At 37.9% G+C, this 15,159-nt stretch overlaps 2 protein-coding genes across 6 annotated transcripts in view; one reads left to right on the top strand and one right to left on the bottom strand.

The window, feature by feature from the left end:
• Positions 1-10,300, top strand: part of llgl1 (LLGL scribble cell polarity complex component 1) — a 44,362-nt gene extending 34,062 nt beyond the window's left edge. The window contains exons 15-23 of one of the 3 annotated variants that reach the window (XM_067419590.1): positions 234-387; positions 536-677; positions 4,520-4,803; positions 4,884-5,148; positions 5,235-5,349; positions 6,931-7,004; positions 7,306-7,429; positions 7,510-7,615; positions 8,797-10,300. In XM_067419590.1, the coding sequence (XP_067275691.1) occupies positions 234-387; positions 536-677; positions 4,520-4,803; positions 4,884-5,148; positions 5,235-5,349; positions 6,931-7,004; positions 7,306-7,429; positions 7,510-7,588 (1,237 nt within the window). In that variant the 3' untranslated portion in view covers positions 7,589-7,615; positions 8,797-10,300. Of the gene's footprint in view, positions 1-233; positions 388-535; positions 678-4,519; positions 4,804-4,883; positions 5,149-5,234; positions 5,350-6,927; positions 7,005-7,305; positions 7,430-7,509; positions 7,616-8,793 lie in introns of all 3 variants that reach the window. The other 2 variants (XM_067419574.1, XM_067419582.1) reach the window with 2 other exon arrangements.
• Positions 10,301-10,473: 173 nt separating this feature from the next.
• ccdc97 (coiled-coil domain containing 97) lies at positions 10,474-15,159 on the bottom strand. 3 transcript variants are annotated; one of them, XM_067419598.1, is made up of 7 exons: positions 15,037-15,130; positions 14,806-14,960; positions 13,457-13,606; positions 13,043-13,370; positions 11,051-11,290; positions 10,848-10,971; positions 10,474-10,691 (listed from the first exon to the last, which is right to left on the bottom strand). In XM_067419598.1, the coding sequence occupies exons 2-7, from the start codon at positions 14,899-14,901 to the stop codon at positions 10,571-10,573; spliced, it is 1,059 nt and encodes a 352-aa protein (XP_067275699.1). In that variant the 5' UTR covers positions 14,902-14,960; positions 15,037-15,130; the 3' UTR covers positions 10,474-10,570. The 3 variants fall into 3 exon arrangements, with proteins under 3 accessions (XP_067275699.1, XP_067275706.1, XP_067275713.1); XM_067419605.1 differs by having other exon boundaries at positions 14,806-14,931; positions 15,037-15,055; XM_067419612.1 differs by having other exon boundaries at positions 13,457-13,603; positions 14,806-15,159.

The following is a 15,159-nucleotide window of genomic DNA, read 5'->3' as shown; positions in this document are numbered from 1 at the left end:
AATACAAATGTATTCTCTAATAATGATTATGTATAATAATAATTATTATTATTTTTATCTTTATAACTTATTTGTATTGTTATAGTAACAGTAATTATCTATTGAATTACCTAAACCCAAATCTAAATAAGCATTTCCTTCCGCAGTTATAGCAGAATAACCTCGTAGGATATTAATAAAGATCTGACTTTTGTATGAATGGAGTTTGCTTCAAAGGAAGGTTCTTTTCATAGGTGCACGCTACACCCCAATGACTCTCTGGCAATGGAGGGCCCGCTTTCTCGTGTCAAGTCTCTGAAGAAATCTCTGCGCCAGTCCTTCAGAAGAATTCGGAAGAGCAGAGTCTCAGGAAAGAAGCGTGCCGTAGTTAATAGTCCCACCAGTAAAGTGAGTGTCTGGAAATCACCCATACATGCATCTCAATCTCACAGGTTTTTGTGATTCAGGGAATGAGGTCATGGTTTGAGTTTGCCGACCCGTTGATTTTTTTTTTTTTTTTAGTTTCCTTTAAGATGCTCTTTCTTGTTTTTGTCAGGTGCAAGAGGCTAATGCCCAATTGGCAGAGCACGATGCTGAGGTGACACCGGTGCAAAGACGGATTGAGCCCCGTTCTGCAGACGACTCGCTGTCTGGAGTGGTGCGCTGCCTCTGCTTTGCTGACACATTCCTCAGAGATGGTGAGAATTGTTAGAAAAAGGGTGACATGACTTAAATGGGCTTTTTTTTTTGGTTCACACTTTATATTAGGTGGCTTTAACTAATACTGTACTTAACCAGTTGATGCATTTTACTTATGTACATTACATGTTGATGCTTTGTAATTACATTTTAAGTACTTGCATTTATAATCAACATTTGTAGTTGCACTGTACTAATACTCCTATAATCATAACACTATCCTTACCTTTACTCCTAAACCTAAACATACCTCAAACTCATTAGAAGTAAATGTCAGATTTTTTTCTGAACAATACGTAGCTACAGTGGGGAAAACAAGTGTTTAGTCAGCCACCAATTGTGCAAGTTCTCCCGCTTAAAAAGATGAGAGAGGCCTAAAATTTATACATTTCGACTATAAAAGACAGAATGAGAAACCCTCCCAGAAATCACATCTGATTTTTTAATTTATTTTTTTATTTTTTTTATTTTTTATATATATATATATATTTTTATATTATTTTTTAAAGAATTTAAATTATGTGGAAAATAAGTATATATACCCAGTGAATGACCTGCTGGGACCAAAGTAACAAAGGCTACCATCAGTAAAATCTACACCACCAGGGACTCAAATCATGCAGTGCCAGACGTGTCTCCCTCTTTAAACCAGTGCATGTCCGTGCCCGTCTGAAGTTTGCTAGAGAGCATTTGAATGATCCAGAAGACGATTGGGAAAATGTCATATGGTCCGATGAAACCAAAATATAAGTTTTTGGTAAAAACTCACCTTGTTGTGTTTGGAGGAGAAAGAATGCTGAGTTGCACCATACATACTGTGAAGCATAGGGATGGAAACATCATGCTTTGGGGCTGTTTTTCTGCAAAAGGACCAGGACGACTGATCTGTGTAAAGGAAAGAATGAATGGGGCCATGTATCATGAAATTTGTTTGAGAACCTGCACAATTGGTGGCTGACTAAATACTTTTTTTGACCCACTGTACATGCACCCAAGTAGTTATGGCACCTAATGTAAAGTATGAACTTTTTGTGTGTTTTGTCTGTCCTATGTGAAATATGCAGGCTGATGTGAATATTATTGTCTAATCTGATTAAGGCTGTTATACACTCACCCACATTTGTGTGGTGTTGAAGTAATTTATGCTTTCACTCTATATTATGACGTCTGGGTCACAATCACGAGGCAGCCTCACTTCTCGTTTACAAAATATATGACTTCTTAACTAAAAACAGTCTCTTGCACAACAGCGATCAGATCATTTTGTTAGAGCTAAGTTTTCCATGAGGGAGTTCTGAAAAAAGTATTATTGTTTATTAGTGCAATATATTACAACTTTTTACAATATTGGAGGGAATAACTTGTGTTTGTACTGTGCAGTTATGGGTGTGCGCAGTTTGTTCTTGGATCGTTATAATAGGTCAAGTCAGGTTGCTATTGTCTGAAACAGCTGTGCTGACTGAATAGGGAAAACTAAAATGTGTGTTCACACAAAACACATTGAATTGAGGAATGCTGAGGAATTTAGGAATTGAAGAATTTAGGCCACAGTGATTTTTTTTCAGTAACGACTACGAGTAATCAATCTAATTACTGTTTGGATTATATTATTATTACCGGTACTGTTTCCCCCTGTTTCCCCCGTAAACGCTGTTACCATTACTGAGAATAAAATGCGGCGTTACTATAATTGAGCTCACTGAAGCAGTTTTCATCCGAACAGGCACACTCTCTTAGCCTGACAAGCCAGACCCACATCAAGATGTTTGATCTGGAAACTCACCATAGACAGGGCTCAATCTATGGGGCGGGATAAACGGTTGTCTTTCAAACTCCCTCTGCACGCGATAGGATAGCACTACAACCAACCAGAGCAACATGAAGGTGAAACGGAGCTTGTTGATAGATTAAACATTCGCCGTATCCGGTCGGCTAAACTCTGAACACATCTTCCCTTTTTAAGAATGACTTCAGTGCCGTTCTTTGTTCTTTTCTCAGAGAAAAGCTTAACTCCAAGTCTTCCAGAGTCGCAGTCAAAGCTGATTCGAAAGACCGCCGTCGTTCACCAGTTTCTGTGTTTACTAGAAGCACGCAAACGCAATTCGGCCGTCGTCATTATGGCCCCGCCCGCCGACTCTATACACGATGTGATTGGCCCGTCCAGATTGAGAGGAATACAGCTCAGAAGGGTATTGAGAGTTCCTAGACGACATTTGCGGGTAGATTAAATTTGCTGCCACTAGGGTGCGTCTAGATTTCTAGGCTAACACTCTCTGTTAGTGGACCTGCAACTTGTGAAAACCAGGAAAGATCTACAGACCAGAACGGTGCAGACTCAATGATAAACATTTGAGGAGTCATTGAGAATTAAATGCAACAGTGTTGCTCAGTTGGTTTTGCATTGTATTAAATAATAACTGCATTTACAAAGACTTTGTGTTATTTGATTACGGTACTTTGAAATTAAAATAACATTGGAACAAGCTACTTAACATTAAGGGGTAATTATTTCAAGAATTTGATCATTATCTATATTTTAGAACAAAATGTGTACAGAGTTGTGGTGTGACTACACTCTAAAAAATGAATCATGGGTCTTGTAATTTTCAAGGTGATAATTAAAAATATTGTGCATATTTTCTTAAGAAAATTGTGGTTCAATGTTGTATAGTAAATAGTGAGAACATTTCACTAATAAAACCAAGAGATACATTTTGCTATTTTTTTTTTAAGGAAATGTAAGCAATTTTGAGCCTTCAATCAAAGAACCAATTAAGCTGATAAAATTAAGGAAAATAAGGTTACCTGATATTTTAAGAGAATTAGTTCAATTATGGATTTTATTTAGAGACACCATTGTTAGTTCCCAGCAATGATTTGCATATGGCTGGAAATGGAAATTTAATATTGAAATGAAGTGTTGTTTAATGTGTTTTTGAGTGTGGGGAAACGTCTTTTAATCTTTAATGATTAGATATGTTTGACATTTGAAATAATTTCTGTTATGTTGAAGTTTTGACTGTTACCATTGTGCAGAAGAGTATGTATGCAGTAGTTTATGGTTAGGTTTTAATGTGAATAACTGCAAGTATTTTTATTATTATTATAAAGCTTGTTGCATTGTTCAATGATCAATAACTGTGCTAATGCTAGTGCAATAACACGTTTGTTTCTAATTGTGCTAGCAGCAAACAGTCTATTAGCCTACTTGTAGGGAAAATAGCTTTGCATTGATAAAGTAATCCAAACACATTTAAAATGGGTAACTTATAACAGTAAGCAATTACATTTCCAAATTAACCTTCCTAACACTGAATTTATGTGAGATTCAACACATTCTTTCTGTCTTGTGACTGTGGAATTTCTTTGAATCGTCATGAATTTAATTCCACTTCCTGTCATTCCAATTCCTATTTAACTTCCTGTGGGGTGGAGTTAATTCAAATTCCAATTCATGAATTGAATGGAGGCCAATTCTGAATTTTGCACAAGCCTGATTAAAAGAGACTTTTGCACTTACCAAATGCTATACGAAGTGTAAGAGTTTCAGAATTGGCAATGAAAAGCCGATACCAGTTGACCACTACCAGTTGAATATTAGGAACATATACCTCTATCTATAGTGGTTACAGTTCTACAAACATTTTCATGCCAGTTTTGTCTTCTCTCGTTCATTAGTTTTTTTTAAACTAAGATTAAATCTACAGAATTTTTTTTTGCATTTTAAAAATGAGACTCCAGGCTCTCGAGACAAACTCTAACAAATTACTGATATGGAAAAGATTCTATTAATTTTGTCATGTCACCAGGTTGATGGCATTATTTTGCCTCCATTTCTCAGGAACACATCATGGTCCTACAATGTGGGCCGGCACAAACTCTGGCTCTGTGTACGCATACGCTCTGGACGTACCCTCGCAGGAGAAGTTCTCTGAGCAGAGTGTGGAAGCCCTGCTGGGGAAGGAGATCCAGCTCATGCACAGAGCTCCAGTGGTGTCCATCGCTGTGCTGGACGGCCGAGGGACCCCTCTGCCAGAGCCGTATGAAGTCTCCAGAGATCTGGCCAAAGCTCCAGACATGCAGGGCAGCCACTCAGTTCTCATTGCTTCTGAAGAGCAGTTTAAGGTTGGGATATTTATAACTAAATCTACCATTGGGTTATAAAAAGCGAAGTGAGTCGGAAATGAATATTCTGCTTTGTGTAGGTTTTTACGCTGCCTAAAGTAAGCGCAAAGACCAAGTTCAAGTTGACCGCCCACGAGGGCTGTCGAGTACGGAAGGTGGCGCTGTCGAACTTCACCAGTGTGAGCTCTGAAGAGTATTCTGAGAACGCTCTAGTGTGCCTTACCAATCTGGGTGACATGCACGTGTTCAGTGTTCCAGCGTTGAGACCGCAAGTACGCTACGACTGCATCCGCAAAGAAGACATCAGTGGCATTGCTTCCTGCGTGTTCACGAAGACTGGACAAGGTTAGCCGTTCGTTCTCAAACAGCCTGTAAATCATTTCTAGCTCTGATCTTTTCCACTTCAATTAAATCGCATTCAATGTTATCAGGATTCTACCTGATTTCGCCCTCGGAGTACGAACGCTTCTCTCTGTCAGCTCGTGTGATCACAGAGCCGCTGTGCCGAGTGGATGTGGAGCGGCCTCACGATCTCTCTGCACACAGGTGAGTAACATTTCACTAATGACAGTTTAATAGCGTCCCAACCAAGGTGTCATGTCAACTCTGAATGCCAAACTCCTGGGCATCACAGTCACAGCCAATTAGAAGATGCTTGTTCAAGATGCAATTGTTATTTTGGATCAGTGAGATCTCCACAAATCATCCTGTGGGTGAATTGCATCAGTTGTATTTCACTAGTTCACACTTACATCAAATTAAATAGAGTAACGATTATGCGTATTTGGCGTGCTGTCCGGGGGAGGAATTTGGCCCAAACCCCGTGATAGAGATACTCTAGAACTGGACTGAAGTGTATTATAGATTGTGTTGACATCTAATAAGTTTGTTAGAATCAAGTGAGGAGATGGGGTGGTGGAGGGATGCTAAAATGAAAATGGTCAACTAAAGAAGGTAAATCTGCTGTATACACATCTCTTATCTTTGATTAGCTTGATGTGCTCCACTTGTGTTTAATTATCTGCACGTGCTCCTCCTGAAATTTAAAAAAAAAAAAACTTTACTTAGGCCCTGTCCAGAGGAACACTGGTATTTTCAAAACCGCAGCTTTTTCTACGCGGTTTGGCTGTTCGTCCACACGCAAACGCTGTATCCATTAACAGAAACCGGACTTTTTTGAAAACTCCGGCCAGGGTGAAGATTTTTAGAAACTCCGGTTACAGCGTTGTCGTGTAGACGGTGAAACAGGAGATCATCTCCTTTGTTTGCGCCGTTCTCTCCTTTGTTTGACGTCAGATTTTCCACGTTATCTCCTTTTGATTTACGTGAGTCGAGTCCATGCAGTGCATGGACTCTACTAACAGCGCTTATCACATGTAGCTATAGCCTACAAATAGCTTTTCATTGTATTGCCAATTCAGTTCATTGTATTGCAGAACAAAGGTGCCATATGCAATAATACAAAATAGTAAAGCAAGTGTGTGATGCTATTACAGTCCACTTTGGCCCTGCACCTGTGTATACAGTTACCTGTCACTGAGTCCAAAGTAAAGGAACTTGTAGAAGGGTTTCACTTGAGCCCATGGCATCCCTCAGGCAGTGCAATGTGCATCGGTGCCGTGGATGGAACCCATGTGGAAATCAGGCAGCCAATCATAGCGTAGTTTTGTGTTCTCATGTGGACAGATTTTTTTTTTTAAACCTTGCTTGTGTGGACATGATTGTTTTTTAAAACAGAGGAGGAAAAACTCCGGTACTAAAAATACCTGTGTACGCGTGGACTAGGCCTTAATAAAAGGATTTCTGAAGGATCATGTGACCCTAAAGACTGGAGTAATGATGCTGAAAATTCAGCTTTGACATCACGGAAATAAATTACAATTCATGAAAGCTTCAAATTATTTTAAATTGTAATAGTATTTGAGTTTTACATTTTTTACTGTATTTTTGGTTAGCATAAATTACTTTTAAAAGTATCAAACTCTTACTGACACCAAACCTTTGAACAGAAAAGGGTAATTTTTGGTGGATGGTCTTGCTTAAGAAATCAGTCATGGCCCCGACATACAGAGAATACTTCTGCATTTTCAGCACATTTCAATCTTCTTTTTGTTTTTGTTTTAGTAGTTCCAGCTCAACGCTCCCACCACAGGCTAATGGAACACACAAGACACAAGAGAGCAAGTCTGTTGAAACTGAAGGTAACGATTCTGCACTCAAGTCTTGACAGATGGAAAATATATGTCATTCTTCACCCAGCTAGCTGAAATGACCAGCATTTGTGCGGTTTTGTTTTACTGGAAATTAGAATTTTTATGACTGAGGTTTAATTTATGTACTCGATGTTGAATGTCTCGTACAGCAGTTAATTTTTCTCAAACTATGATCTCACCCCCTTTGTTACGATACAAATCACACTGTCAAAAACATGTTGTATTTCATGAAATAAAATGACTTCATTGCTTAGGCTGAAATAGCATAAAATAAAATGTTCTTTCTCAGGTCTTTTGGAAGAAATGAGGAGCGCTTTGTCCTCGCCCGTCCTGGATTCTCCCAACAGCAGCGCTGACATCACTCTGGACACCACTGGCGATCTCACCGTTGAGGACGTCAAAGACTTTTTAATGTGAGCGCCCTTTACTTGTCTGCTCTGGTATATTAGAGTTAAGTGTATTTTGGGTTCCCCTAAATGTTTTGCTTTTTTAGGACTGTGGATGAAGCTCAGAATAACTTCAGGAACATCACAGAAGAGGATGGGAGGCCTCCTGGAATTCTCATCAACTGAGGCGAGCCGACCGCCCGACAGCTGGAGGTGAGGAACATTTACAGCTTAAGCAGGCCTGTGGCGCGTCTGTGAGCGGCGCTGTGGTCTGCGAAGAGTAGACAGGAGATTTGTTATTGGATGCAGAAGGGAGGTGTGTTTGTCTGAGGACATAAGCCCCGCCAAGCCTAGCAGGTTTTTAATGTACAGATCTGTGCTAGACGTTTTTCTCAAGACATCTTTTTTTACAAGAACACTTAAAGGAAAATACATAACAAATAAAGAATGCATTGAAAAAAGAAAAACCTAATGAATGCATTGAAAAAAGAAAAAGCAAAACAATCTGAGAGTTACAGTAAACAACATTAACGACATGTCAGGGGAAACCTGACAAAAAAAACACAAATACAAAAACTTGTAGACACAAATCCCAGTAAATGGGTGCTTTCCTTATGTATCTGCTCTAAACATTTCCTCAATATTAAAGATATATTAGGGTTTTTATTAGCTTAGCGTAAAATGTGTGCATCTTTTAAAATGGTTCTTATGTGTCCAATTAATCAGTACATTTGTTATTTGAGTTCTGAAGGATCATGTCACACTGAAGACTGGAGTAATGATGTAATATATTAAAGTATAGTAAAATAGAAAGCCATTATTTGAAATTGCAATTATATTTCTCAATATTATGTTTTCCCCCCTATATTTGTGATAACATAAATGTAGCCTTGATGAGTATAAGAGACTTCTGTATATACTATGATAGAAGAAGACTCTTGGTGAATTTTGTGAATATTATAGTCAGAGATCACCACTTTGTCCCATGCTTTGTGCTAGATGCTAGATGCTACAGTTTCCAGTTTGCTAATGACCTCAGTCAGTTTATGCTTTACCCTTTTAATCCCTCTCCTTGTCCAAAAGTATATTTGTAAGCAGAGCTTCACTAAATGCACCCAGTAGGGCATCTGCCTCTCTCATCCTCCTTAGTTAAGCCTAATGCATTATTATCTGAACTGTTAATTTACAGAAAATTAAGAACGGACTACGTTTTCCAGTGCTCTCATTTAGGTATAGCCATTTTACATTTGTTTATTGTACCTCTTTGCCTCCTTGTGGACATGTTTGGTAGTGAAGAATGGTTAGTGATCATAAGATCAATGTTTGGATGAGTGTCTGTCTATATATAATTGCATCCATATTTAAGCCTTAATGAAGATGTTCTTTTTCAGCAGCAGTTATAGGTGAAATCTGTTGGATCTTGACAGCGGTTTGTGACTCTGGAAGTTGCATCAAACATTGTTCATCAAGTTTTATACATTGGGAATGTTGCACTTTTTTCCCCTGTGCCAAAAGACTGAATGATTCATTCTTATCATCTTCTGTCACCTTTCCTCCAGTTTTCCTTTCTCTTTTTTTTCCCTCCCCACAACCATTGGTTCCTTTGAGGAGCCATAAAATGGTACATTTGAGAGGTGACTTTTAAAGGGATCAGGCAATAAAACAGCCAAGATGTATTGCACAATGTCTGTATGCCGGTAGGGGGGCTGCTTGCACTAACCCCAGTAGTTTTTCTTCTTCGTTTGTCTTTCAACATTCCTCTTTTCTCATGTCACCTCTCTTCTCACGGTGTGCCATTAATTAGCTTATGCTTAATCAAATCGTTTTTGCCTAGAATACATGGCTGCTACGGTATATTTCACAAATCTTAACGGTATTTTAGGGCAAACAACTGCTCCATGTATAATATGTTTATCTTGGCACAACAGAAAATAACCTAATGGCTTTAATAAGCATGACTAAGGCAAAACTATTTACAAAGGAGAAACATATGAAGTGTTTAATCCCCCCCCCCCCCCCCCCCATCCTTACAGCCTTTTTAACTATATCTATGATACTGTGATGGTTTGTGACCACAAATCTATTGAAAAGTTCAAGTTATGGACCCTGTGGGTTTGATAGATATGTCATTTCACTCAGTCGTCTTTATTTTTTAAATAATGTCCCTAAACCACTTGCCATTGTAAGTAAATCAGGCAGTTAACTGTGAAGTGTGTAATTTGAAGGAACATGGTGTGTATGTAACCTTTCAGTATTCTCCTCATTAATTCGAACTAGTTTGTTTTTGCAACAGTATTAACACAATATGAAGGAGCTAATGACTTTTCTATTTACATAGTATTCTTTAGAATTTTATATGGCTTATAAGGGTTGGTATTTTGTATTTTATAGATATTTCACTGGCATTTAGGTAACTAGGCATTTCTAACACTGCATTTTGTGGGGCATTTATTGACAGCTGTGTAGTAGAAATTACTACTATAGGTGTTAGTGTAGCTAATAGAGGGAAAGAACCAATGCACAAATACATTTGGATGCTCTTACCAGACAGATAATGCAGATGTTAGTCGGTGCGCTTTTAGAAGTATGATTTTTAAAGTGAAAGGCTCTAGTTACATTTGTAAAACTGCACATAAACAATTTGCTTGGTATTGACAAATCGTCACTTCTCCATGCATATTCCCAGGTTTTTGTTTTGTTCGTTACATGTCCAAAGGCCCTCACTAATGTAGTTGTTTAATTTGTTTGTATATTTTTGCCTTACATAACATTTACTTTCCATCCAGCACCCTATCCTGTGAACATGTATTTAATTTGTATTTTTCTTGTGTAGAATTTTAATTTGAGATATTGCAATGCTAATGAAATCTTGAATGTTAATAAAGTATTTACTCCATATTTCATTTAATTATTTGTGTGATTTGTACTTGGTGTAGGTTAGCAATTTAAAAATAAAATTCCATATTTCTTTGAAGAGGGGCCCTGCAATGACAAGTGGTATTTACAGCCTTTGAGGATTTTTTTTTTTTATGCAACAAAGGGAATTCTTCAAACGTGACCCCTACAAAACCTTGAAAAATAGTACTCTTTTATTAAAGACAATTAAGTGATTAATCACATTTTATCAACAAACAAAAATATCAAACGAGAAATTCTGAACATGGAGGGCTATTGCATCATATCCTCCTCCTCTTCTTCCTCCTCCTCATCATCATCATCAAAGTAGCGCTCCTCTGCATCACAGTTTATGATATCCAGGTTATCATAATCTGGATTCTCATCCACTTCACTGCAATGGAAACAATGTTAACAAAAAAGATTATAGAAGAGCTAAAATATGAGTAGTAATTATTAATTGGCATTTATTAACAACTAATTTAGAAGAGAAAGACACTTATGCTCAGAGTTTAATATTAAATTAGACCTAATATTAAGATGATTTAACCTGTAGTTGAAGTCATCTTTGCCATCCAAGAAACGCTGATGCATTTGACTCAGGAACTCCTCCCTCAGCATGGATTTCTCTTCTGCAGTCGGCTCCCACTCCGCCGGTCTGGGTTCCTCACATTCTAACACACACACACACACACATTCATCCATTTAAACGATTAAATGGAATCGGAGTTATGACTCTGTGAGAACTCATACCTTCCTCATCAGACTCCTCCACTGCACACTGCTCTCTCTCCTGCTCCTCCTCCAGGCGTTTCTGGATGAGTTTCTCCTGGTAGGAGTTGATAAGCAGGTCAGAGAGTCCCCCTGGGCCGTTCTTCATGGCCTCCTCTGAGCGCTGCAGGATCTCCTCTTCATTGAGATATTGTCCAATGTACTGCTCATACAGCAGTGGATCTCGCACGCGCATCTGCTCCTCGCTGAAGTACTGGCCCTCTGCCGAGACAATGTTTGTAACAAAGCATGCTAATTTTTGTCAGAGGCATTTTTTCAGTATGTTCACAAAGTGCTAGAGGGGTTATTTTATAGATTTGTCTCGTTTTAATTTAAAAAGTTTTGTTGAAGTTATTACTACTTTAATTTATAAATTATGCATTAAATTGATCAAGTGACAGTTAGACATTAATGTTATGAAAGATTTTGAATTCAAATAAATGCTGTTCTTTTAAAATTTCTACTCGTCAAACAATCCTGAATCCACAAATGCAAATTGGTTATTTCATGCGTTCATGACATCAAGGCTAGATTATTGTAATGATCTACTCGGTGGTTGCCCTGCACGCTTAATAAATAAACCAGGAAGTGTGACCATGAGCATGATTGGCCTGGTTCTGTCAACACTGCATTGGCTCCCTATTAAATATTGTATCAAATCTTTAAAACAAAATCCTCTTCCTATTTACAGTCTAAACTTTGGAACAGTCTTCCTAGCATTGTTCGGAAAGCAGACACACACTGTCAGTTTAAATCTAGACTAAAAACACAACTCTTTAACCTGTCATACACATAGAACATTATCAATTTATATTCATTTCAGTTAAATGTTGTTAGAATGCATTAACTAGGTCAGCCGGAACCAGAAACATTTCCTCCATAACACCTGATGTACTCGTTATATCATAAGAAGAATCATCATCTACGTATATAGGTTTACAGTAGTCATCCGGATCCAGGCCGTATTCAGATAACATTGAATTTCTATTTTGGTTAAAAATGGTGTTGTGTAAGTGGCCCCAAAATAAATAATTAATGGTTTCTTACAACGGAAATTAATCAGTCGAAAACTTTAGATGGACAATAACTTATTTCTAGAGCTGCTGTACAGCCAAAACAATCTCTCTTCCATTAATTTACTATTATCACTGTAAAGCTGCTTTAAAACAATCTATATTGTAAAAGCACATATTGTATATTTATTATATAAATTGAGGTGACGTGACAAAAATATTCAGCAGCAAATTAGCACATTATGATTTCTATTATGATGAAACATGTAACACTGAAGACTATAGTAATGATGATAAATTCAGCTTTGAAATCACATCACATTTTAAAATGTATTAAAACAGAAAAGATTATTAAATGAATCAACATTTCTCTTGCGTCATTCACCATCTTGAGTTTTTACTTGTTGCAATGCATTATAGGATAGCTTTCTCTGTGAAGAATTCAAGTTCAAATTTGGCTGAAATAAGTAATCTTGACAGCAGTATCCCTAATGCAACCTTCTAGGGATGGGACAATACATCAATACATTACGATTTGTGGGTCGTTTCTGAGATTTTCTGCATGCCCTGCGTTTCTCTCTGGAATCGATTCTTAAGTTTTTAACAGCAGATAGCGCTCTAGGTAAATGATTTAACCGCACATGCAAATGCTCACAGCTAAGTCTGAGAATTTACTTGCCTCAGATTGCTTTTATTGACCTTTTCGACCTTTATGAATGATTATTTTATAGAAGGTTCAAGTGGTGTGTGTAAGGAGCAAGCAGAATCAATATGGCTCTTTCTAAAGCACACAGTGCCATCTAATGTTAAATACTATGCCCAGAATCGATTGGAGAGAGAATCACAATGCATTTGGAAAATTGCAGAATCGATCCAGAATAATTTCTCGATTTGTGATCCATCGATTAATTGTCCCAGCCCTACAGCCTTCAGGAACGCACTTCAAACAACCTGGTCTTACCCTTCTGAAGAGCACGAAGAGCTGCGTATCGATGGTTACGGATCCTTGTCCGGTCTGCTGTGCCAGATGCCCGTCTCTGAATCTCCTTGTAATAATACTGCACCCTGCAGTCACTGCTCAGGTGTGAGAAAGCGTCCATGTGCTCTGGCTTAAGATGGGCCTGATAGCGCTCTAGAAAAACTAAGGGCTTGGATTTGTACTGATCCATTAAAACCCCCTTCTTCTCCTCCAGAGTTAAGTCTGGCTCCCCCAGCTGCTGGCTTTTCACTGGACTCCCACTGGCTGCTACAGCCTCGATCATTGCGCTGAGACAGCTGGATGGTTCATCCTGAGAAAAACAAGAGTCACATCTAGAATCATGTATAGAATTATTATATTGTATAGTTCATGTGCTGAATCCAGGTGACATCTCACCGGTATATTTGGAGAGTAGCTTGTAGTGTTTTGGGCCTCCTTAACATCTGTCTCAGGAGGACATCTTTCTTGAGGAGCAGGTTCATTGCACTTGACAGATGTACTAGGTTTAGAACATGGCTCAATTTCTCCCCACAATGCTGTCTTCTGCTTTAAAGAGCAGTGTCCACAGAGATTCAGGTTAGAATCATTTTGGGTCATTCTACAATATGGCAAGATTATACAATAATAGCATTTAATGCTTCATTTTCACCTCTCTCTTTTATTTAAAATTGTGATGCAACCGAACAGATTTTCTCTTCCATATGACATCCGAGTGAAATGGATTATCAAAAAAAGATTTAAAAAAAAAAAGAAGGATGGGGACTTTTTCTGAAATCGCATTCTCTCTTGAGTAGGTACTTATTTTGAACAAGTATTTACTTTGCGCCTGCTAAAATGGTCTATATAGTACGAGTTTGTGTGTAATATGAATGCAATGTGGAAGTACTACATTCGCCATGTTGTCATTATCATGACCTACCAGCGTCTGTTGAAACGCTTTGCTGCCATCGACAAATTCTCTCCTGTGGCCTCATGGGATAGTAAGTGACCATCATATGCACACTTCAGAAGCTTGCCGGTCATCCAGTTACCTTTTACTTACTCTCTATTGAGTTCCGACATACTACTGGTCACATAATGTTTTTGCCTACTATGTAATAGGGAAGTATGTGATTTTGGATGCAGCCATGGGTTTGCCCATCAGTTGTTGATTCGATGGAGGCAGAACTTAGTTGTTTGTAAGAGAGGGGCGGAGTTTAAGCAGACTAACTGATTGGAGAAATAATTTACATTTTGATTGAACATTATGAGGTCAACCAAAAAAGAAAGAAAAAGAAACATGCATGGATACATTATTCACAATATGATAAAAATAAATTATTTAGAAAGATGAATATATTTTTCATCCGACTTTAAATAATTCTCTAGTTGGGTTCCTAAGTTATGTGACTGTTATCCAAACCAAATCACATTTTCTTTATTTTTAAATAATTAATTATTTTATTTTAAAATGTTGTCAAAATGGAGTGAATTCTTAAAGTGCAAGGCAAGCAAATGTCGTCTCTCTTACCACGCTCTTATGTTTTGTTTGTCAGTAATTTATTATCTTGAAATATGCACCCATTAACTCTTATCAACTATGGTGAAACCATAAAATATATTAATGTAGCTTGAGGTTGCACAGCGAAACATGCATTATTTGTATGATAGCATGTCAAACCTTACAAAAACGTACTTTAGAATCAAAATATCAACATGCCAAAATATCAGATGCCAATGAGCGGAGCACATATGACTTTTCTCACCAGCGGATCTGGAGAGGCTGTCCACTGGTCTCTCCCGCAGCTCTTTATGTTTTCACCCTCCTTGGGTTTGATACATGGTTCGATTTCTCCCCACATTTGTCTTCCGCTGCCGAAGAGTGCTAACTGCTGTTGATATATCACCGATAAATTTTATTCTGCCAAAAAACGATAATGTTAACAATGTCGGCTTTAACTGTAGTTAGTAACAGGATATGTTACATCCATCCGTACTTCTTCATGGACTCATTTTACATTAGTCATTGTATATGTTTTGTATTTAAAACAACAGCAGCAGAGTTTTACGTTCTGCCCATCAGTGTAGGCACTCTATATATTCCGTGTGGAACATCGTAA

Source organism: Pseudorasbora parva, chromosome 2 (genome assembly GCF_024679245.1).
Source record: "Pseudorasbora parva isolate DD20220531a chromosome 2, ASM2467924v1, whole genome shotgun sequence".
Lineage (NCBI taxonomy): Eukaryota > Metazoa > Chordata > Actinopteri > Cypriniformes > Gobionidae > Pseudorasbora > Pseudorasbora parva.
This window is presented reverse-complemented; position numbering and strand designations above follow the sequence as displayed.